Source organism: Lissotriton vulgaris, chromosome 7, assembly GCF_964263255.1.
Source record: "Lissotriton vulgaris chromosome 7, aLisVul1.2, whole genome shotgun sequence".
NCBI classification, from domain to species: Eukaryota; Metazoa; Chordata; class Amphibia; order Caudata; family Salamandridae; genus Lissotriton; species Lissotriton vulgaris.
Genome location: NC_141695.1, coordinates 435,414,127 through 435,440,222, shown reverse-complemented (window position 1 = coordinate 435,440,222; position 26,096 = coordinate 435,414,127). Strand labels below are relative to the sequence as shown.

General features: G+C 45.7%; 1 protein-coding gene across 1 annotated transcript in view; it reads left to right on the top strand.

Moving 5' to 3' along the window:
* The window catches only part of LOC147701799 (sacsin-like), a 305,895-nt gene that overhangs the window by 131,062 nt on the left and 148,737 nt on the right, over positions 1 to 26,096 (top strand). The window contains 1 exon segment of the mRNA XM_086930425.1: positions 9,963 to 11,385. Coding sequence (XP_086786551.1) covers positions 9,963 to 11,385 — 1,423 coding nt within the window.

The window sequence follows — 26,096 nt, the reverse complement described above, 5'->3', positions numbered from 1 at the left end:
GAAGGGGTGTGAGGGTGAGGGGGTGTGAGGGTGAGTGGGGGTGTGTGAGGGTGAGGCTGAAGGGGTGTGAGGGTGAGGGTGTGTGAAGGTGAGGGGGTGTGGGTGTGTGAGGGTGAGGGTGTGTGAGGGTGTGGGGGTGTAAGGGTAAGGGTGTGGGGTTGTGAGAGTGAGGAAGTATGAGGGTGAGGGTGTGGGGGTGAGGGGGTGTGAGGCTGAGTGAGTGTGAGAGGGTTGTGAGGGTGAGGGGGGTGAGGGGGTGTGAGGGTGAGGAGGGTGAGGGTGAGAGGGTGTGTGAGGGTGAGGGTGTGTGAGGGTGAGTGAGGGTGAGGGGGTTGTGAGGGTGAGGGGTGAGGGTGTGAGGGTGTGCAAGGGTGAGAGGGGTGAGGGTGTGGGTGTGTGAGGGTGAGGGTGTGAGGGTGAGGGTATGAGGGTGAGAGTGTGAGGGTGAGAGGGTGTGTGAGGGTGGGTGAGGGTGAGGGTGTGAGGGTGAGTGAGGGTGTGTGAGGGTGAGAGGGTGTGAGGGTGTGTGAGGGTGAAGGTGTGTGAAGGTCCGAAGGAAATGGTGGCAGGGCAGACATCATAAGACAGAGAGAAACACAAATGTTAAGATAACAGTGCTCAAAGGGGTTGTGAGAAGGTGGACATGGGATTAAAGGAGAAAGGACGAAAAGTTAAGTAGGAAAGAGGCCAGAAAGGAGACACAAACGAGTGGAGTGTGTGGCGGAAACAGGGAAAAGCAGAAAAGAATGAACCACCCTGTTAGCAACTTCTATGTAGACAATACAAACGATTAAGTGTGGACATTTGCATATTTGGAATGAGTACTGTTTCAGTGGTGCATGGAACATATTTCCAAATATTAAATTAACCTCTCTATCGAAAACTGCTGTAACCTCTACGTGTGGCGCTGTTTGATCCACTTACGATAAGAACGGTGACAAAAATCCAGCCGCCTCAGGCAGAAAGGCTTAATGCAAAGGAATATTGTAACAAAGTATCGGCGTGCCACAAGGAAGTCTGTGGCTGAGATGCAATCACTTTGTGAGGCTCAGCAAGAGCAAGTGGGAGGAGGGAGTGGGAGAGGGGAGTGATATAGATCAAAGCGCTTTCCTGGCGTCAGTGGCCGCAGGCTGCCAAACGGTGAGCACGCGCCCATCGCACATGCACTGTGTGTAATCCGCTTTTTCGGAGCATTTCTGAAGTGCTTACATAAGCTCTCGCTTCGCGAGCGGAGACCAGACCTAAAAACACAAAACACAGAACACATTTAGCATAGCCATATATACTAAATACACATGTAATAAAAACTGTACAAATCAGCACACATCAGATGGGAAATCCTGTCCTAGGCCTGATGCCTGACCTATATAATTCTAGAGCTTGATTTTCTGGCGGCCGCTGTCCTGGATATTGACCTTAACGCCCTGATGCCTAACCTAAGGGTGGCCACCAGTGTACAGTACATCCCCCTGACTGACCCCAAGATGGCTTCCATATTTGTCCCCTTGACGTTGTTTTACTTCCCTGGGACAACAATTGGACACTGACCAGACCTTGAACCTATCCCCTAACCTTCGTACACATCAGGACTTGGTACCTGCGGAACTTACCCCAGACTGTGGAGACTTAGCGATTTGGCTGTTTCCCGGTGGAGCTACCTTATAGCTAAAGAGGAGATGGGTTGTGGACTCCCCCTCCCTGCCATTACCTACCCAGCCAGACCTTGGGCAGATTGTCCTCTCTTCTCTACGTCCTGTCTTCCTCCTACGCCTTTACTCTATGCCCTTACCCTTACTGCTCCGTTCACCTTGTCCCCTATGTTCTTTAAATGCTTTCATTGATAATTATGTAACTTTTAACTGATGTAATTTGTAACATTATTGTCCCTCATGTATAGTGCTCTGATTCCATCGGGTCTAGCCAGCGCTTTATAATAACTCATTAATTAAATTTGTTCCCATTTAGTTCTCTTTCTCCCTTTGTCTACCTCCCTAGCTTCTATCCATTCTCCCCTGAATCTCTCACCTTGCCTGCTAGTCTGTCTAGCCCCCTGTCCATTGTGCCCTTTGACTAAGCACTCCTTCTCCCCTTGTTGGGGAAAGATCCAATGTTGATACTCTGGAGTCTCAGCGTACCCGCTGATAGAGTCCATTGCACCCAGGGAGCCATTCACAACTGATGTACGGTATGGCACCCCTTGCCAAAGCACTCCCTCTCCCCTTTTTGGGGAAGGATCCAGAATGTAGGCCTTGGAGTCTCAGAGACCTCTCTGAGAAAGTCCACTGCGTAAAGGGAGCCTCACGCAACATAGATAGGGAAGTGATACCACTTCCCCTGGGATCACAGCTTACTAGACTTTGGACGGGCTGTAAATTCCGGCCCGGAGGCGGAGTTTCTGGCTTGGGGGCAGAGCTTACGGCCCGGAGGCAGAGCTTCCGGGCTGGAGGTGGAGCTTGCGGCTTGGAGGCGGAGCTTCCGGCCCAGAGGTGGAGATTTCAGCCATGGCTAAATACCCACCTCCGAGCCGGAAGCTCTGCCTCCAAGCCGCAAGCTCCACCTCCGGGCCGCAAGCTCCACCCCAAGCCGGAAACTCCGCCTCCGGGCCGGAATTTACGGCCCGAGTGCGGACGTAAAGTTAGTAGTCTTAAATCTATTCTGTGAATACCGAAAGTAGTAAGTTCATTCTGTGAATCCCGAAAGTAGTAAGTTCACTCTGTGAATCCCGAAAGTAGTAAGTGCATTCTGTGAATACCAAATAGTAGTAAGTTTAGGATTTAGTCTTAAGCTCATTCTGTGAATCGGGCCCATAGTGCATAGCGGCTTTATAAGTGTCCCTGGTCTCGCTGTGCTTCATGAATGGTAAAACAAGAAGAAGAAGTGCGCGTAAATTATGGTAGTAGGTATATAACATACAACGGTCGAGTAGATGATGAGGGATCACTGTAGTTGGTGTCCCAGCAATTGTTATCTTCAGAGTTTGCACAGAAGTCATGTGATGGAGCCAACTGATGGGGTTTGACAAATGTGAGCTGTGTGCAATGGGCTGTTAAATGAAAGAAGTAAACACTAAAACCGGGGCAAAAATGTCTGGGAAGGATAATAAGACCTAAGAAGCACTCGAATCCGGGCTGCACATGAGAGTAGGATGAGCCCCAGGACTGAGATGAGAACCGCCGGGAATAACTTTCCCTTAAGCCTCTGGTCCCTGGAATTCACATAGGGTGGGATACCGTGGAACCCAAAGAACCAGGCCGTGAGTCCGTGTGGGGCGTGCATGGGGCATAACCATAAAACCAAAAATTTCTCCATTATTGGAGATCTAAATATTCACTTAGAGGATCAATCTAATACAACCAGCGCAAATCTGTTAGAAGATCTTATCGCACTAAACATCCATCTCCTTAATTCAGGACCCACACACAAGGCAGGACATTTACTAGATCCAATCCTCACAAACTTCTCACAACTTACCTGGATAGACTCTACTCCGGTCGGTTGGTCCGACCATTTTTTAATCAGGTTCACTCTCTTACCACCTACTTCCTCTGTTGATCATGAGATTGTACCGACTCAGCCCAAAATAAATTGGAAATCCTTAGATATTTCTAAATTAAACTCTGCACTTGGCTCAAATCCGCCTAAAAAGAACACCACTATGGAGAGCATTGCTAATGCTACTCAATTATGGCTTACCAAGGCAGTAGAATCCTGTATATCCACTCCTAAGCACAAGGGCAAAGTACATCGCCCCCCTGCCCCATGGTTCAATAATTCACTGAAAGGGGAAAAAGCTAAATGTAAAGCGCTTGAAAGGGCGTGGCGCAAGGATTTTGACCCTGACAAAAAAGACAAGTATAAGACTGCGAGGAACCTCTACCACACTGCATGTAGGAAAGCACGTGCTACATACGTTGCTGAAACCATAATAGGAGCAGCAAACAAAGCCAAAACTTTGTTTAACACAGTCAAAGATTTGGCAGGTGGGCAGATTACTGCCCCATCACGCCCTCTTAATGAGAAGCAATGTCAAGATTTAGCTCAATTTTTCTCAGAGAAAATTGACAAACTTATCATTGAGATTGATAAGAACAACTGCAAGATCACCTCTACGGATAATTGGGAATACAGCCCCAGTGCTAATCAAACTTTACAAAATTGGCCGCCCATTACAACCAATACCCTCACCTCCCTCCTGAAATCAATCAAATCTGGTTCTCCACGTGACCCCATCCCTGTCAATATATTAAAACTTCTTGAAACCCCGGCACTTAATATTATTGCAGATACCTTAAATTCATCTTTAGAGCTAGCCACAGTTCCTCCCCTATGGAAACACGCTATAGTGACCCCTCTGTTGAAAAAACCTACAGCTGACCCGGAACAGCCAGCCAATTACAGACCCATATCACTCCTTCCTGAGTTCTCCAAATGTCTGGAAAGACATGTACGCACAGCCCTCACCCGTTTCTCTGACGACAATGCCCTCCTCCACCCCACCCAATCCAGTTTTCGAGCAGGTTTCTCCACGGAAACTGCTCTGTTAGGAATTTCCGAATCTATCAAAAAACTCCTCGACGACGGTCAAACGGTTGCGCTTATTTTACTAGACTTAAGCGCAGCCTTTGACACTGTGTCGCACGAGAGACTACTTACCACACTGGAAAAGAATGGAATCGGTGGAATGGCACTGCAGTGGATCAGATCTTTCCTGAGCCAACGTACATACCAAATTGCATCCACCATCGCAAGCTCGGGAAACTTCAACTCCCTCATGGGGTCCCACAGGGCTCCATTCTTAGTCCGCTTTTCTTCAATTTATATCTGAGACCCCTGGCAGATTTAGTGGAGAAAGCTGGACTTACTTTTATGACATACGCAGACGACTCACAAATTGTCTTTTCACTATCGGAACCCCAATCCTCATCGTCGTCTTCTCTCAAAAATGGTCTTCTGAACATCTTCAACTGGATGTCAACTAACCATTTAAAATTAAATGGAGACAAGACGGAGATCCTCCTTCTGGGCAAACAGCCTGAGCTCTGGAATTTAACACACTGGCCTACACAGATGGGTGATCTTCCTACGCCAGTGACCCAGGCAAGAAACTTGGGAGTGATTCTAGACAATACTTTGTCTATGAAGCAACAGGTAAGTAAGGTAGTGGGTCTCTGCTTCACCATTATCAAATGGCTCAAAAAGATTCTGTGGATGCTGCCGGTCCCCATGCAAAAAACAGTAGTCAATGCCTTAATCACATCCCGGCTTGACTACGGGAACATCCTGTATTTGGGGGCAAATAAAGCAGTCATAAAAAGACTACAACTAGTTCAAAACACGGCTGCCCGACTTCTCTGCCACATCCCCAAAAACTCTAGTGTGTCTCCTTACTTACGTGAACTGCATTGGTTGAAGGTGGAAAGTCGTATCAGATTTAAGGCTTTGAACTACATGTTTAAAATTAAATCAGGTACTGCCCCGGAATATCTTCAGGCACTCCCCTATGTTCCTACAAAAAACCTACGGTCCCTATCAGCTGAAAAGTTCTGCGTGCCAAGAGTCAGGCTCTCCAGGATGGGAGGAAGATCCTTTTCCCACCTGGGCCCCACTATATGGAATTCCCTGCCAATTCACATAAGAAAGGAGGGAAATCTCTCAAATTTCCGTAAAGCGATAAAAACCTGGTTGTTCGATCAGTAACCTGAATGCGCCAGCTATACTCGTCCATCTATGATGCTGTGTTATCAGGCGCCGGGAAACCCTTTTTGGGTAGCTGTTGCGCCATACAAGTTTATAAAATAAATAAATAAATAAAACAAGTGGGGATGTGGCGGTGCCCGTGTAACCCCAATGGGGGGGTAGGGCATTCCGAGTATGTCAAGAGACACAGGGCGAGAGCTAGTAACGGTGCGTTTGATTGCAAAAAACGTTATCAGCTATTGGAGATCTGAGCTAGAAATTCTGACCGTAGCCAGATGCTATAGAATGTGCTCATTAATTACACATATAATCGGGTACCACAGGGCTCACGTTACGAGAGTACAAGGTGGGTGCTCATGGGTCCTGCCCATGGCAGCAGCGAGGATGCGGTGAGCCCGCGTTATCAAAAAAAGCGGGGGGTCGCGATTTCTTAGTATAGCAAGAGCCCTGGGGTGAGAACGCCTAAGATAAGCGCTCGATTATTAACAAAATATCTGCCTAAAGTTAAGATAGGCAGCATTAGCGGGATAGAAAGTTAGGCGCTGGTAAATACCTTGATCGGAATTTCTCTGGCGTGATCCTTTACGGTAGAGGATGAACGGCAAGGGGATATCTTTAGCGTTAAATAAAGGTCGGTGTGCAAAAGAACCTGGAGTGAGTAATGGAAAGTGAGGTGGGTGAAAGTAAGTACCGACCAAGACGGACAAAAGACTAGCGGCTTACGAGAGTGCTTAGAAGAGGGCAGAGTGGTGGATCAATCTATGACACCTTATCTGGGGTTAAAGCTGCTTACCATTGTGGCATTCGCCCAACACAAACAATGATCGAGTACAGCGGGCAGTACAAAGTATACCAGTGTGTCCGTGAGGGGTTATTTAGATGTAGAAAAAGATAGGATCGAGTACGTCGATGTAGCTAAAGGGAAAGCATTATCCTGTCTGAAATGTGGATTGTTCCTGTGTGGTCCAGGCTGTGGTAAGAGCCCAACACTGCCCGTAAGCAGAACAATATTACAGCACTGGTTGTGTAGTGACTGGTAAAAACGAAAGCCTCTATAATGGTCCCAAAATGCATACATTGTGGTGATCTGTAATGTAATGCCACAAAACAAGAACCAGAATGGTATAAGTGACCAGGTGTGTGGTAGATCAATCTATGACATTCTTATCTGGGGTCAAGGCTGCATGCAATCGTGGCAGGTGTCAAACGTAAACAAGCTCTCGGCAATGCTGTGGCGGGGGTTTGCATTCATTTCATGACTGATGCGGGGGAGCGGCAGCCTTTGAAGTCTGATGCCGAGGCACAGACAAATGGTGGTGTGTGATGTGGCTGGCGATGATGTGCACGCTCCTTGCTCACATGAACTGTATGCCATCCGCAGCTAGATAGACTTTTCGGACCGCTTACTATAATCTCGCCTTTCATTCCTTCGGGATGTAATAGGCGAGATCTAAAAATATGATGAAGTTGGGGAGGATTGCCATTTTTACAAGATTGACTCTACCATAAATCGCTAGAGGAAGGTGGGACCAGCTAAGTAAGAGTTTCCCCATTGCCTTATTAACTTTTTGGAAGTTGGTGTCTGGGATTTGGTCTATTTTCTGAACAATTTTGATGCCTAAATACCTAATTTCTTCCTTCACACAGCTCAGTTGTGAGTTAATCTCAGTTTTATTTTTGGTAATCTCATTCCCTGAGACCCGCCCAAACCGTGATGCCAAATCATACACTGTTGGTAATGCTGTGTTAAGATCGGAGGTGTACACCACTAAATCATCAGCATATAGCCCTACTTTTTCCTCCCATACCCCGAAATCTAAAAGGATGAATGCTATTGTGTCTTCTTATCTTTTCAGCTAGGGGTTCAATCTACAAATTAAAAAGTAGGGGGGACAACGGACACCCCTGCCTAGTCCCCCTATAGATTAGTATTTGAGATGTTTCCATTTACCAAAATCCTGGCTGTGGGGTTCTTATATAAGAGTGCTATTGCCCTACAGAAGTTCTCCCCCAAGTTATATAACCGCAAACTTTCGTGCAGATAAACCCAATTGACTGTCGAAAGCCTTAGTTGCATCCACTTTAATAACTGCAAGTGGCATTTTGAATTTGGTTGCTATATCATTAGCTCCAATTAAGTTATACGTTAATTCTTTAATTCCCCTACCACGCACAAAGCCTTTCTGATCCTCATGTAGCAGTACATCCAACACCCCACTCAGCCTACCTGCTAATATTTTCACAAAAGTCTTATAGTCTGAGTTACACAGTGAGATGGGCCTGTAGGAGTTGCAACAGTTAGGTGGTTTATCTGTTTTGAGGATCAGACTGACAATGACATCATTCCATGAAGGGGGGATCTCCCTTCTGCATTCAAAGATCTCAGTAAACACACTGACCATTACCGGGACTAGATATTTCTCCAGCTTTTTATAAACCGTTATTTCATATGAACGAGCCTTATAAGGACATAACTCCAAATAAGGACAGAATGCCTTATACGGACATCACGCCTTATAAGGTCTGCAGCCTTTTATTGACTAAACCTTTCAACTAGTTCCATGAACAGGGTGGGTTCTGCCAGATCGATATTGCTAAGACGTCATCCTTAGCGCATATGAATAACTGATGAGTACACACTCCAGGGTTACACTTTACCTCTCCCGTCGACGCACAAGGTTTAATCCCCAACGTCATCCTCATACTGAACAATGGTGAACACACGAACATAGACTGTATAAATACAGCACCTCTTGCTATCAGAGAGCAGAAGGAACCGAAGACTACACGCTGACACACTGACCAGAGACAATGCAGCTCCTGCATGCCATCGCTCCAGCTGACAGTGGTCTGACGATCCCTTGTGGGGTGTCCAGCTCAAGTCCAGGACGAAGTCCCACACTTTCACTATTCACGTAATGGGGTTCGACTAACAGCCTAGTGAGATTCTTGGCTCTTAGGCTCTTAGGCTCTATAGCAGCTACTCACATGCTAGGTACACTTAGGTACATCAAGTCAGGCATCTTAGGAGTACGCACTTTATTTTATAAATGCATTTCTTATTCATGTACGTGTTCATGACTATTGAAAAATTGTAGAACAATACTATTCCTTTTTATTCAATGTACTGCACTAGTGACTGGGTGAAAAGTAATATATTGTTTCCACAAGTTTGAGGTTTTGGTGTTCTGAGGTTGCCAAAACTAATCTCTCTGATAGCAGGAGAGTCTAGTGGCACTGCAAGCTAGCTAATGCATACCATAGGCTAATATATGTAGCGGGGTGTACAGAATCATTTTGCCACCCATATAGTATATGTTATACGTAAACGTCGAAGGTCCTGCATTACAGGGTACTTTTGGGACTACACTACATAACTTCATCTGAGTGTCGCTACGATGACACGATGGCACAAAATACTATGCGTGTGGTGCTTTTTTGTACTTTTTTTAATGACCAGAGGAAGCAATAAATTAAACCTGTTATAAGACCCCTACACTTTACCCACTGTCGACCCGCATATCAATATACACAATATTTGCCTTCCTTGGAGGTCTGCTGTAGTGTTGCATCCTTTTTATGGACTGTGTTTTATGTGAGAAAGAAAATGTCCCTAATTTTCCAATAGTAAAGGTATACAGGGAGCAGATGTATTATCATCCTAGGATAAGCACCCTGTTCACATGCTACGTTCGGTGTTTCTACATCAGTACAATAGATAAAGACTTATTTATGTTTGCTAGAGTAGGTGGGGAGTGCATGGCAGACTCAATATGAGGTATTTGTCCTCCCTCTCAACCCTGGTCTCACCTAACCATAGTTTACCATCCTATAGGGATTTTGCTTCCATGTTTTTCTTTATTGGATATACTATGAACTCAGGGGAAATAAGTCTATTGGAAGTGAATATTCTTTTTATCTATTTTTAATTCTGAATTATTGCACACTGGTATCTTGCTATATCGTCTATTGATTGTAAATTTTGTTTTATCCTGCGTTTTATTGTATATTTATGCACATATTTTATGCTTTTTACATATTGCTTTTATGGATGGGTATCGGCCTATGAATAAGGTTATTGAATTGATTATACAGTTTGCTGTAGAGTGGCATTATCTCTTTGGCAGTACTATCAATGTTCTCTATTACATGAAATGTATGGAGCACTATTAACATTCCAGTTTTGTGTTGATATCAAAGGTATTTATATCCCAGTAAAGGTTTTTGTTTGTTGCACTCACACTCTCTTTGCATTGAATCCTCAGATCTTCCAGAGGTGTTCAGTGGTGGACACATTGGAATGCTAGATCCGCAAAGGACAGTCTTTGATGATGGAGGCTTCATTTGGAACCTGCAGGACAAGGAGGACAGGAAGGAGGTTGAATCACTCTCAGACCAATTTCTCCCGTTCATGGATGTTTTAAGCACCATTGACAATGGTAATTGGGACAACATTAAGCAGACTGGCTACTTCAAGGGCACGCTCTTCCGTTTTCCACTGCGGTCAAATCCTTCTGACATATCTGACAACCTTTACAGTACAGAAAGGGTTACTGAGCTATTTGAGTGCTTCAGTAAGGATGCTAGTATTAACCTTCTCTTTCTTCGGAATGTCACTCAAGTGTCATTGAGAATTATTGGCCATGATGGAGCAGTGAAAGACATACTGACTACCCGCATGGATGTTCAGGGTGATGTAGCTCTAGAGAATATCAGTTGCACTTCCTCCAAGCTAACCACTTCAATGACAGTGAAGACCTCTACTCTGAATAGCTTTGGTAGACCTGATGAAGTATGTAACTGGCTTGTCATTGCTAGTACAATCAAAGATGGGAATTTTGAGGTCTTGGAAGACCTTGCAAAGAAATTAAACAATATTCCCACAATTGGCCTTGCATATTGCCTACTTAAAGAGGGTGGAAATTACTGTGGTGGGCGTCTCAGCTGCTTTTTGCCGCTCCCAGACAGAGAAGAAAATAGGACTGGTCTCCCGATCTTAATCAATGCCAGCTTTGACCTGACTGATGACAGAAGAAGCATAAAATGGGTGGAGGTAGATCAACAACATGATGACTCTTCCCAGTGGAACTATCTGCTGGTAGAGCAGATCTTACCTCTCGTCTATTGCCAGGCAGTCCAGGCAGCTGTGTCTTTAGCAAGGTCTTTGGACGGCTCAAGTTCGTTGGCATATGGCATTTGGCCTGACCCAAATCGGACCATGCACAAAGAGAGGTGGCAAAGGCTGACTGAAAACATTGCCAAATACCTGCTTCAGATGGAGGTGTTGTATTCGGCTGCTGATAGTTCCATGTGTTTGAAAGCAACTGAAGCAATCTTCTTACCTGACATGCAGAACGATGACATACAGCAAGCCTTGGAAGAACTCCTTCTGCATGTGGGAGAACCTCTTGTCAAAGTCCCAGGACACATTTTGAGAACACTTTTGTTGGCTTCCAAAAAGCTCAGAATGGCGACCCCTTTATTCATCCGAGGGGTCTTGCGACAAAACTCCTGGAATGGGCTCTCAAGCAGACAGAAGCTATTGATTTTAGAGTATGTGATCAGTGACGAACAATACCAGGACCTCCAGGGTCTCCAGCTCTTACCCCTATCTGATGGAAACTTCATTAGCTTTCTGAAGGCAGAGAGTGACGAAAAGGCCTTCATTGACAGTTCTAAATATCCAAGGTTAGTAGTTTGACACTACCTTAACTATATTCTTATGATATTCACTTAAAATGTAATGTGGGATCTCATAGACTATCTGATTAAGAATGGATGGCTCACCATTCCATTCACCACATTCATTCACTGTTTTACTGAACCCAATCTTGCGCATCGATTGTATGAATGTTTGTGACATTGTGATCATTTGACATTTTCATTGTATGAATGAGGGTGTTAATGCCAACATTCACAGCTAGTCTGATTCTTTCATGGTATATTTATCAGCCATTCAGCCACTTTCTTATCCTTCGTTTAGAATATAAATTATTTCTTTATGAATCACCCCATTAATTTATGCTACGAATTGATAGACACTTGTGTGCACTAATATACACCTGGACCTTCGCTGAATGTTTCGATGAATATTTGCCTTAGTCTTGGTTTGAATTGCAATCTGAATGTGGTTAAAAAACCCCAACATCCAGTGTTAATCAGAATTTGTGAATAGTATTTTCCATACCTATTGTAGCGTACTCATTATTGGCTTTTGATAACCATGAAGACCGTAGTCTTCCTTCTCCCATCCTAGGTGCGTAACAGTGCTCATTTTTTTACTTTTAAAAGAAAATTTATTTTTGGCTATATGTTTTTTGTTAGAACTGGGGGTCTCTAGTTGGCAGAGGTAGGTACCTTTGTCCAAATAGGGACCCTTGCTTCTAGTCACACTTTAGATAACCCCTGCTCACCCCTTGGAATCTTGGCACGAGCAGACAGGCATATTCCAAAGGCAATGTGTAAAGTATTTGTACCAACACTCACAGTAACGCAGTGAGAACATCACAAATGGACACCACACCAGTTTAGAAAAATAACATATCTTTATCTAAACTAAACAAGACCAAAACAACAAAACTCCAACATACAGATGCTCAGTAGAATGTCTTTAAAAGTTTTGTACAGAAAAAGGAACAAGGAAACCCTTATAGTCAGGAGGGACCAAGGGTAGTTTGTGAAAAGAGACAGTGGTCCCTTACAAGGTAAGTCAGTATAATACCACAATTTCACAATTAAGATTGGGCCTGTTGGTGTCTCAATTGACAATTCAAACATTGTATTCACAAATAATTCAAGCGAAACATTACATGAAAAGGGTGAGTGAGCATGACGTGACAGGGTACTGGGAAATCAGCCAATGTCCTTACCACAGTAAAGTGACTTGAAAGTGACTTTCAAAGTGAAAAAATGTGAATAAGCAAAAGTCACAATCAAAAATACATTGTAGGGTTCTCTGACATTTCTGCGGAATCATCTGACAATTCAGATTCTACTGAAGGCCCAAGTACATCCAGGAATAGGGGCAACAACACTCATTTTTTAGACAAAGATCAAGGACGCCAAGCCAACCGAGGGATGACACGGCCCCGCGCTGGTTCAGTGCACCAGGAGACAGACAAACACAACAGAGAAATGACCAATGGTAAGAAGATCTATACACTACACAGACATGTTAGCTACTACAACTGCCAATACTGACAACATGCCTGAGTTTGACTCTATTCCGATTTTTAATCTTTCAAATTATCAACTATCAGAGAAAGAAATTGCCCTAATCAGTAAGGAATTATCTTTTGCTCCCACTATTAAACCTAACTTTCTTGAGCTACTGATTGAACTCCTACGGTTCTTTAGAAAGATATGCCTTCAAGCATTTTTCTTCCACAAGCCATATACACCACCCACAGCTTACACTGCGTTCCATCCACCCTCTACTTTTCCCCACCGCAAAATAGCATACCTGTAGAGATCCAGACATTTGAGAAGCTAGTCCTTAAAGACATCAAGGAATTAGAACAGGGCCCCAGATACATCCCATACAACCTCCCATTGGCTGAGAAAAATGCCCTAGCTGGTCTAAAACAGAAAATATAATTATCAAACTAGCAGACAAGGGAAGTGGGATTGTCATTCAGGATATTGACACCTACACACAGGAAATCCAGAGGCAATTGTCTAGTTCAAACCATTGCTTGTCACTTCCTTCTGATTCCATCAAGGAGCTTTAAACACTTATTCATGACATTACAGAGGATTCCTGAGTAAAAATGAATTCATATATCTCAACACTAAGTCACCTCGCACCTGTTGTATCTGGTTGTGGCTCCATTCTTGAGCCATTTGTGCCCATCACACGGTGATACATTAAGGATACCATGGCTATGGTTAACCTTATTGAGGGACTCCCCTTTTACCCGAAACACTGCTTTCTGTGTACTCTTGGCGTTGAGTCACTCTACACAAACATCCCCCAAGACGAGGGTATTGACATTATTGGTATCATCCTCAATTCAAGACCTCATCCCCATCCGGTCCCGACTTCTTTTAATCTCCACTTACTGAAATTTGTCTCACTCGCAACATTTTCCTATTCAATGGCAACTTTTAACAACAGGTCAAGGGAGCTTCTATGGGCGCAGTTTTTGCACCAAACTTTGCCATATTATATATGGACTAGCTTAAAACAGAGAATATTATCTTTCTTCAACCCATTCTCTTCAAACATACTGGAATGGAAGAGATACATTGATGATATCTTCCTTATTTGGAAAGGGACTGAGAAGACCCTTCTCGAGTTCCAGGACTGGCTGAACACTCACAGCAATGGTCTCAACTTTACCCTGCCTAGAAGCAAACAGGAGGTGGCCTTTCTTGACTTGACTATCATAGCACATGATGAGACACTATACACAACTCTCTATCGTAAACCTATGAAGAAAAACACCTTACTAGCTTATGACAGCCACCACCCCAGAGCCTTACGGGATTCCCTTCCATATTCACACTTCCTACGTATCTGACGCAATTGTGATCACAAAGAGGATTACTTTATTGAGGCCAGAGTACTATCCAAAAACTGACCAGCAGAGGCTGCCCACGCAAACTGGTCAAGAATGCACTCAAACGCGCCTGGTACTGCCCAAGGGAAACACTCCTGAGCCCCAAAACAAGAAACAATGGGAATAAAACTGTCTGCGTCACCACAGTCTCACCCGTTTCCAATGCAGTAAGGAAGTGTATTTTGAAACATTGGCCAACACTGAATTCAGGTGACCTTAACTTTGAGCGCCCACTCTTTACTTTATAAAAAAGTAAGAGTATTAAAGACCATCTGGTAACAGTAGCCTTCTAGAGCCTCGACAGGCCCTGCGACACGCTTCTCGCGTGATGCGATGGCGATCAGCGGTAGCCGCGACACGCTTTCTTAGCGATGCAACTGTCCAGCGACAGGATTCTCCGGTGATGTGACAGCGAACCGTGGCAGCGGTGACACGCTTCCCTGACGATGCGACAGTGGCTGCTACGGCGGGGCCACGCTTCTCCCTCATTGCGTCTCGCTTCCAGCTCCTGGCAGGAAGGGCCTCACACACAGTCCCGTGCTCACTAAGCCACTCAAGTCAAGCTATCCTGGCTCAAGACGGCTGATAGCCAGAAACCAGTCCTAGGATGCTTGATTCCGGTCCAGGCAAGACATGGCTTGGCAGTTCGGGCTGGACTGTTCCCATGATGCACAGGGTCAAGACTGATTTGCATATGGCCATGTCTGAACTGGGGTGGCTTGGTGAGCAAAATAACGATTTATTAAACCCAGATCTGTGACTGGGGGTGAATGTTTTGCCATTGTGCAACATTCCTTCCATCATCTTGTGTGTTTTAACACACAGTTACAGGCCCCTTAGGGCAGGTCAGAACTTCCAGCAAAGAAGTCATGGAAGCTGGGGGTGAAGTCCTTTTGTGCCTGAGACTTCAGAAACAGGGGGTCAGCTCTTTTCAGGCCCTTGGAGACTTTTCTTCAGATTGACACAGCACACAGCAACATCCTTCTTCAAGCAGGGGACACAGCGCACAGCAAAGCCCCTTGACCCTCTCATCAGCAGAAACAGCAAACTGCAGGCCAACCCCAGACACAAAGCAAGGGCAATACTTCTCCTCAGTCTCTTCAGCTTTCCTCTTTGGCAACATGTTCCTCTTGATCATGAAGTAGTCCAAGGTTCAGGGGTTTCAGATCTCATATTTATACCCCAAAAGTATTTGTTCTTTATGTGTAAGGGGTCCTGGACCCAGTCCAAACCAGTTCTATGTGCACTCTGCCAGTGCACAACTTCTTGCTTTGTCAGTGTGGGCCAGATTCACCAGACGCACCACAGGAGGCAGAGCCAGCATTGTGGAAGGCAGGCACAGCCATATTCAGGTCCAGGTGCTACTCCTCCCACCACTCCAAACGCAGATAGGTCCATTCAGCCTAGTGCTGACTCACCAGACTCCTGGAGCCACCCCAGCCCCTGTCACCCTGAAACCAGATGTAGTAATCAGGGTTCCCAAGGCCTACATGCTCCAAAGGTAACCCACTTACACTCAAGAACTGTTGGCACGGAAACTGTAAAAGTCAAAGAACAAGTTTATTAAGACCCCATGGGGTGGTGGTACACTCATACAGCACCCTTCGGTAATGCAAGAGGTATCACACCGAACACCGGTGTGACCCCGATTTATATACAGTTTTGGGGCAATAAAAGATAGGCGGCACAAGTTAGGACACATTCATGTACATATATGGTCATGTTTTGGAACACAGCCAGCTCATTGGGGGCACAACTCCGCTGGTCAGTTTGGCGCACATTCCTGAAGGGTAACTGGTCAGTAGGGACTGCGCATGTGCGAGCTGACCAGTACTAAAAATAGCCTGTTGCTGGGCAGACTGAAGTGGTCAGTGGTACGGACAAAGGACTAAAGGGCACGCCGGCCACGAGGCCGCTTATGGTCTAAGATGGCCGCCGCAACATTCAAAATGGCGTTTTTCATATATGGCCAAGTTAAGGAGGAAAACGTGTAGTTTCAGCTAATCGCTAACGCGGCCATGCCAATTACGACAGACGACCCTTTTAGCGTTTAGCTGAATCTACCTCATAGTGAACATAGTCAGGATGTTCGTCCTCGATGTCTATTAACATTATTTGTGTTACTTCTTTATGAAGCATCATTTTGTCATGGGCAAGTGCTCGTCTTGATGGTATGCAAGCTGATAGGCACATGGAACATAAGGCAGGGCCACATTGGATACATAGGCAAACAAAAAACAGTGCCCCCACAATTATGCATAGAATCGTTAACAGTTTCCAGCCCCATGTAGTAAGCATTGACCAGAACCATCCTGAAAGTGTCCAAGTTCCATTGTCCGGATGTATCTCAGCTGCTATTTTATGGAGCTTTGATATGGCATCATAAACAGATGGAGAATTGTCAGGTATGTATACACAGCAGCTACTTCCGATAATTCTGCATGCCCCCCCACGATCAGCTAGAACTACGTCCAACACCATCCTATTTTGGAGCGTAACTATCCTAGATATCTGAAGTTCCTCAGTGATATTTCCTAGAGCAATGGCAGTGTCATTCGCTACAGCCTCGACAACACGTGTCAATCGTCTTATTTTCCGGCTGTTCAAAGCGGCCCCCACGAAGGAAAATAGTCCCAAATTGAAATCCACATACTGTTGTAAGGCAGTATCAGTCTGGTCTATGTCATCCAGAACAACGGTCCGCTTGACTCTATTCAGAACAAAGTCGTGGTACAAGATATAGTTATTGTGATACATTGGTGGGGCAATGAATACAGGAGGCAGTACAAACGATACATAGCACGTGCCCAACCATCCCAATGGAAGCTGATGATAACCCTTCGTTCCACAGATAAAATACGTGTTCCGAGATGCTATAAATGAAATGCCATTCGGGCTATCAAAAGTGAGTGTAGTGTTGCATTCACTTTTCCCTACCGCAATCGAACCTTTATTTCTAATACACAAGTCGGCTTTAGTAGCAATAACATTGATAACATGTGAGCTGGATACGTTGACATTTCTTTGATTGCTGTACACACGCGGGGCAGATACGTTGTCGGGCCTGTACTCTTCCCATTCGAATCGAGTACCCTCAGCCCGCGGAAACCCATCCTTGTCATGGGAGCATACTTTATTCAAACGGAAAAGCACCCCCCCTTTGGTTGGCCATCTCAAAGTAAAGAGGAGGGTGTACCAGGCGTTGCAGGATCCATTATGAGAGAACGGGAGTGGAATGAGTGGGGTGCCCCCTCTCTTCTGATGCCCCGGTAACATCCCACACACCCAGCAATTTGAAGTATTAGTCATATTGTGCGTGTGATGTAGAATCTGAATAAAACTGTTGTTCAAATAAGTTTGCCGATGTCGTTCTTCATGGTAGGGTAAGGTAAAGTGAAAATGTTCAGATGGAGCCGGGGTAGTCGGCAGCAAATGTTCACGTGCAGGTACCACAAGTTCAACTACCCAGGCTATTACAGCTATCACCACAATAGTCAAAACAAAGAGAATGGCACCCAAGATTCGCTTATCTCGCGATGCTGGTGATGCCATAGTTCGAAAAAAAGTTCTTACAGAGTCTCAAATAGTTCAAATTGTTCACAAAGTCTCAAATACACGTGTGTGTATACCTAAAAAAGAAAAATACGGTGCTGAACTCCGAGGTAGCCGTTGTTTTCTTCTCCGGGCCAAGACGGGTGTCGCTACACTGGCAGAACTGATCCCCCCCCCTTGGAATTCCCGGTTTCCGTTTCACAAACCTGGAGCGGTAACCAACCAGTCATAAAAACAAAAATCTTCTTATCGGGGACGCAGGTTGTAGTGCTCTCGTCCGGCAACAGTGTGGTCCGGGAAGGCTCCCTCAACTTCGGCCGATGTCACAGCTGGGCTCTTTTCTTTCTCCAGAATCTCTTTGTAATCAGTCAACACAGCAGGAGTCACCAGATCCGGAGAGACACGGCGGCAGTGTGTCGAATGCACCCACCGCTTCCTGTTGGTCACTCGTACAGCGGTCCGGGTCGCAAGGAGGACCTGTTCGGGGCCCTTCCACCTTGGCTCCAAACTGCTCGCTCTCTCAAACGACCGAATCATCACATGGTCGCCGGGGCGAAGATCATGGCCCTCTCCAGTAGAGTTGTCAGGGAGCGCTTCTCGAACCTGTTGATGAATAGAAAGCAAATCATTTGTTAATCGTGCCAAATAGTCGTTCATCATAACACAAGGCACATCATGTATTAATCGCGGCTTGGGCACCCCCCAGATATTCATAGGGCGCCCAAACACCACCTCATATGGTGTAAGGCCAGTTCGTGAATGGGGTACTGATCTAAGAGAGAGCAGTGCTAACGGCAAAGCATCAGGCCACTTCAACGACGTGGATGCCACAATCTTGGCCAATTTAAGCTTTAACGTAGCATTATACCGTTCAACCAGACCTGCCGACTGAGGGTGGAACACAGCGTGGAACTTCTGCTGAATCCCTAACCCCTTCAGTACATACTCCACAATCTTCCCAACAAAATGAGGCCCATTATCGCTCCACAGAAATTTGCAAACTCCAAAGCGAGGAAAGAATTCCTTAAGCAACACCTTAGCCGTTGTCAGGGCTGTGTTGTCTTTCGTGGGGAAGGCCTCAACCCATTTGCTAAAGGCACATACCACCACTAGGACGTACTTCAGGTTGTTGCAGCGCTCAAGTTGAATGTAATCCATTTGGAGTACCTCAAATGGTGCAGATGGTGGAACGAACCCTCCTTTCGGAGTATGGGTCCCCTTTCCAGGATTGTGTTGCAAACATACCAGGCAGGTCTGCACTACTCTCTTGGCTGTATTAGCAATCTCGGGATGTTCCCAAACTCGTGTTAGTAGTCGAGTGATTGCAAGGGCTCCGACATGTGCCAATCCATGTGTCATCTGGACCATCGCCTGCAAGTAAGCCGCAGGCAATTTCCATTTCTCCATATCTTTGCTTCTCCAACAACCCTCATCATCTAGTACCCCATCTGTTGCCCATGCCGCAAGTTCTGATTCAGTAGTCGATTTTTGAATATCCAATATTTCTGCTCTAGCGTTACTCCATCGCTCAGCCTGCGATTGTGTCACATACATAGGGGAGCTAGTCCGGGACATAGCCGTTTGTCTCGCTATGCTGTCTGCGAAGGCATTTCCTTGGCCCACTTTATCCGTGATCTTTTTGTGAGCACTGCATTTTACTATCGCTACTTTCTTTGGGCCAAGCAACGCGTTTAGGAGATCACGCACTAGCTCTCCGTGCATAATGTGTTCTCCGTGAGATGTCAGAAACCCACGCTCTCTCCAGAGTAGCCCGAAGTCATGTGCTACTCCGACGGCGTACCGGCTGTCTGTGTATATGTTCACACATAGGCCAGCATTCAATTCGCAGGCTCTTGTTAAGGCTATCAGCTCTGCTGCCTGAGCCGATTTCTGTGGTATCCTAGCTGTTTCTACCACTGTCTTAAGTGTCGTGATCGCATAAGCTGCGGAAGTCGTACCATCTGGCAGCCTTAAACACGATCCATCAACCCACAGTTCCCCATCCACATCTGGAAGTGGCACATCCTGTAAGTCAACACGACCCTTTGTCTGTTCCTCGGTCAGGAAAACACAATCGTGATGTTTTTCTTCCTGACCCTCCTCAACCGGATAGGGCAATAAAGTGGCGGGGTTCAGAGTAGCACATCTTTTCAGTGTAATGTGTGGCGCCAAAAGTGTCAGCTCATATCCCGTTAGTCGCGCACTCGTAAGGTATTGGGTCTTTGTTTGATTTAGTAGAGCATCTACTGCGTGAGGAACTAACACCAGCAGTTTATGTGATAACACTATTCCCTCACTCTGCCGTATGGCTACTGCTGTTGCTGCTACCGCTCGAAAACACCCAGGCAACCCTCGTGCTACAGGATCAAGAATGGCAGAGAAGTATGCACATGGTCTCTGCTTGTCCCCGTGTACTTGTACTAACACTGACAACGCGCACCCATCATTCTCGTGCACGTACAATGTGAAAAGCTTCGTGTAGTCTGGTGTGCCTAACACGGGTGCAGAACAAAGGGCCTGTCTCAACTGTTCAAAGGCCTACTGACATTCATCTGTCCATTCAAGGGGCATTGGTGTAGCTTTGGACAGTAATGCTAGCAAAGGTTTTATGATGTGTGAAAAACCCATGATCCACTGTCTACAAAAAGACGTCAACCCTATAAAGGCACGTACATCTCTCTGCGTGCGGGGGACTGGTGTATCTAAAATTGCTTGAATTCGATCGGACGTTAATGCACGCCCCTCCTTAGACAACAGATGACCGAGGTAGGTCACCTGGGGTCTACAGTATTGGAGCTTCTTTTTCGAAACCTTATGATTGTTCTGTGCCAAAAAGGAAAGCAACGCAATTGTACTTTCTTCACATTGTGCATAAGAGTCTGCAGCAAGCAAAAGGTCATCCACATACTGGATGAGAACAACGCCAGTCTGCAACTCAAAGGAATCTAGCTGTCTTTTCAAAGCCTGGCTGTAGAAGCTAGGGCTTTCAGTATAACCTTGGGGAACACGACAAAATCTATACGATTTATTATTTAACGTGAAGCCAAACAAATATCTGCTATCAGGATGGACAGGGATAGAAAAGAACGCGTTTTTCAAATCAATAACACTAAATGTTGTGGCCGTTGGCGGCACCAATGTAAGCAATGTTGTAATATCGGACACCACCGGGTATTGGGGAAGGACAATTTTGTTAACCTCTCTCAAGTCAATAATAAAGCGATAGATTTTGTCGTCAGTATCTCTTTTAAGGATCGGAAGAATAGGACTGTTGCAAACATTATAAGGGACCTCCTCCACTACCCCTGCAGAGATTAAATCCTAAACAATATGTGTCAATGCAATTTCACCTTCTCTCGAAATCTTATACTGGGGTACTCGTGGTAGAGGGACCCCCTCCTTAACAGTAATGTGTATTGGTGGGATACGCATCTCTCCCACATCCGTATCTGAGGTCGCCCATAACGTGTGCGGTAGAGAGGCCAAAGCTGGAATGTCTGAGATAGTGTAAAACTTATCTGGGTCAGGATAATTGTCATTCAGGATAACCCGCACTCCCTCAGGAGCGCACCGTATCGTTGCTCTAAAATATTTAAGCAAATCAATGCCCAAGATATTATCTGGTGTATGGGGCGACAACAAAAATTGACCAAAACTAAAAAATTTGTCAAGACATAGTGCAAGGGGCTTTGACAATGGGCTAGGGGAGGGTGTGCCATCGAACCCTACACATGTAATCATTTCGCCAGACAGGGGAGCCCTCGGAACCAAGTTTTTCGACAAAGCGCTACGAGTAGCTCCTGTGTCGACTAGGAATTTATCAGTAGAACCCAGAATACCCGCTGTTACATATGGACCCTGCTGATCTACCGGCACTTCAATTGATTCCTTACCCCATCCTACGCAGTCCTATGCATGCACATAATCCTGGTGCTCCACATTCTCACCCTCCGATATCTGATATTGATTTCGTCTATCAAACGTGTTACGTTCATCCTGGCCACGGCCCCTTTCCTCAACCCTTCCACGATCACTTCCGCCACCTCTCGCTCCCGTATAACCTCCTCTCGACCTACCACCTCCCCGACCACGTTGGCTACGCTGCTCACGAAGTACCGGACAATCTTCAGCCCAATGCCCAAACTCCTTACAGTAGGCACATTGATCCTCCGCTATATCCGTACGACCATACGACGTATTCCCTCCACCTCGTCTACCTCTATCATTCCCTCTACCCTGTGTTCCCCGAACCTGTGCCAACATCACCTTCGTTTTCAATTCTTTTGCCTTCTTATCAACACTTTCTTTAGTCTCCAACTCCTGCCGCTCATAATACTGAGCCATAGTTAACAAAGACGCAGGGGTCGCCGTGGCCCCGGAACTTTCACTCGATTTCAATCGCTTTGCAATCTCCGGTAGGAGATTAGCCACATACTTATCTACGAACAAATGCCGACCCGTATCGTCTGTTAAAGATTGACCACTGTAATCATGGAATGCCTCCTCGAAGCGTGTAAAGAAATCTGAAACTGTTTCATCGGGCTTTTGTTTGCACGAAGTTAACATAGTCCAATCGATCTTTTTAGAAGGAACAAGCGTTTTTAATTTAATCAAGATAGCCGCTGGAAGATCTAAAATCAACTGACAAGGCTTACATGCCGGTTCCCTATCTAAATCGGCAGCATTTATTTCTTTCCATGTCCCCCCCAGTATTGTTTCATCATTATTTTTACGAATTTGCCTCCACATATCGGGTGGAAGAATTAGCCCAAAAAACAAATCTATGTCAACAAGAGTCATCACACAAGACGAAATAGCCCCTTCCACCCCTTCATAAAATGCCGCCGGATTTTTTCGAAGGTCAGGTAGGGAATTTTTCAATGCCATAACATCTGCTCTATTCCAAGGCGTGTATACCCAGTTATATACAAAATACCCTTTCGCATCCTTTGACGATTTATCATCATCTGTACCTTCCCCTTTAGGTGGAACATACAAGGGCGCGGCTTCACGCATAGGCATAACATGCAATGCAGAACTCTTATCTGAACCCCGGAGAGAACACTCCTTAATCTGCCCGCTATTCTCCGATTCGGACTCCTTTTGCCTCCTTTTCCGCTCCTCCCGCAATCTGGTTGTCTCATCTCGCAGCTGGATCAGTTGCTTGAATAGGCCGTCAACATCTGCAAGATCAAATAAACCTTTATCCAAGTTCTCACGATGCACTGACAAAGCTTTAGGTTCTAACGTATCTGAAAGGTCACGATACGCGGCAACAACTTCATCCGCCAAACTAGACAAAAAGTACATTAATTCAAGATCCGACCATTTACCCCTCTCCGCAATCACCTCATCCTGAGAAACACATTTCCTATTCACTTTACGAGCCCAACTACGTAAATGTGCGGACCTCTCCGTAGTAAACCTGAGAGCGGATATACCCTTCTTTTCCGACTTATCCTGCCCATCATCTCCCGAATCTTCAGCTGGAGCCGTTGGCGAAACGTACGAAGGCGGTGACCGATCTAGCAATGAAAAATCATCAATTTCATTATTAAGGACAGGATAAAGCCGTCGACGAATAGGAAATTGACCAGTCGTTTGCAATTTACGTTCCCGTTCCTCCCTCTCTCTTTTCTCCTGAGCCTCTTTCTCCTCAAGCTGTAAAGCCTTATCCCGAGCAGCCTTGCGCTGCTCTTTGTCCGTCAAGGCAACTTCACGCTTCATTAGCTCGCGCACCGCTTTCTCCCACATTCGCACACAATCAAACATGTTTTGTCTAGACCTGCGTTGAAACAAACATTTCTCCACAAACTGTACTTTACGTAAATCGAACGACCCATGTAGAGGCCATTGCAATTCAGGGTCAGTTCTTGTATACTTATGCCATAATTTGCTGTACATAATAGGAGGAAGGCCAAATTTAATGTACATCTCCCTGTTCGGTGTTCCCTCTGGGGGAGCCGGCTGTGCTTCCGCTAACCTAATTGTGGTACCATTTCCAAGACAGCACATTCCTCGGAGTGTGCTGAAAACAGGCATGTTCAAAAGTATCACGAAAGCGTGACACCGAAAAAATGGCACTTACAGTACTTCACACAAATGTGCCGCTCAGAGGGAAAAAACAAAGTTAGAGAAACATCTCTACATGCCTGCCTATGTGAAGTGCACTACACATATAAGTTCAAAAGATCACAAATTCACAAACGTTAGCTAACTCAAGTCAAATCATAGATCGTAGGACTTCGGCAAGCGTCCGAGGACTACCTTACCGATCACAAATCATAGAACTTCAGTAAGCGTCCGAAGACTACCTTACCGAACACAAATCTTACCCAAATTCTCAAATGTCCAGATTCCAACTGCCAAGGTCTTGTAATCAAATCAGCCAAACGGCACTTTCCCAGCAACACAGACACTCGAAAACTCAGTCGGAGACCGGCGCCACCTGGAAGGTCAGATCGGAAGGAAAGGAAGAAACACCGTGGGAGCCAAGACTCGGGTCACTCAGTGGCAGCGCGCGTCCATGGCGAGTTTCCAAGCCTTCGTCACGACCTCTCCTTCGGGCATCCGAGTCGCCGATGAGTCCCTTCGTGGTCGCCAATTTGTAGTAATCAGGGTTCCCAAGGCCTACATGCTCCAAAGGTAACCCACTTACACTCAAGAACTGTTGGCACGGAAACTGTAAAAGTCAAAGAACAAGTTTATTAAGACCCCATGGGGTGGTGGTACACTCATACAGCACCCTTCGGTAATGCAAGAGGTATCACACCGAACACCGGTGTGACCCCGATTTATATACAGTTTTGGGGCAATAAAAGATAGGCGGCACAAGTTAGGACACATTCATGTACATATATGGTCATGTTTTGGAACACAGCCAGCTCATTGGAGGGGGCACAACTCCGCTGGTCAGTTTGGCGCACATTCCTGAAGGGTAACTGGTCAGTAGGGACTGCGCATGTGCGAGCTGACCAGTACTAAAAATAGCCTGTTGCTGGGCAGACTGAAGTGGTCAGTGGTACGGACAAAGGACTAAAGGGCACGCCGGCCACGAGGCCGCTTATGGTCTAAGATGGCCGCCGCAACATTCAAAATGGCGTTTTTCATATATGGCCAAGTTAAGGAGGAAAACGTGTAGTTTCAGCTAATCGCTAACGCGGCCATGCCAATTACGACACAGACAGTCAATCCACAAACAGGCAGAGGCACACAGAAAGGTTGAACACAGAATTTAAAAATCATCCTTCCTAAAAGATGTGTTATTAAATTCTGAGTTCAGGGATACCAGACTCCAATTTTATATCTCACTCCGATGGGAAGATAGGCAGGTAAACATGTTACACAGCAGTCCCCATTCTGTCCTATGGGCAAGATAGCCTTTCAATAGTGAAAAAGAAATTGGCAGTATTTCACTATAAAGACATGTTACACACACTAGAACATGTCCTACCTTCTACATAAACTGCACCCTGCCCAGGGGGTACCTTGGGCCTACCAGAGGGGTGTCCTAGGTGTAAGAAAAGGGAAGGGTTAGGCATGGCAAGTGGGTACACTGGCGAGGTCAACATGGCAGTTAGCAAACTGCGCACAGGCTCTGCGGTGGCGGGCCTGAGACACTTCTTTGGGGCTACTCATGTGGGTGGCACAATCAGTACTGGTAGCATTTGAATTACCAGCCCTGGCACACTCAGTGCACTTTACTAGGGACCTACTGGTAAAGCAAATATGCCAATCATGGATAACCAATCACAATTTACACAGGGAGCACTTGCACTTTGGCACTGATCAGCAGTGGCAAAGAGCCCAAAGCATCTAACCCAGCAAAAACAAATTCCAGCACAGTGTCAAAAATACAGGAGGTAGAGGCAAAAAGTCAGGGGAAACCACGCCAAGGATGCCTGGTCTAACACTTTTCTAATGTCTACTTTAAATTCTAAAAGAGCCAAATACAGATAGGCCTTGAAAGCCAATCGCTCTTATGAAAGGTCTCATCCAAAATCATGTCTGGCTGACCACTGAGCAAAATCTAACGCTTTTACCTTTAATGATATCTTTTCGGCAATTCTTTGAACTCTTTGAGTTCGAATGCTATACCGCTCTCTCCACCTCTTTGTTCTACAGATCCTAAAACAGGAATTGCAGCTCTCTGAGTTGAAGCGGGTCCACATGCACAGCACATGCAGAAAAGCATGTTTTAGGGTGCTAAATTGTAATCTAATGTTCATTGTTTCTTGTGCCCTGTTGAGACAATTGTATTCTAATGTGCCTCCAACAAGATGTCAG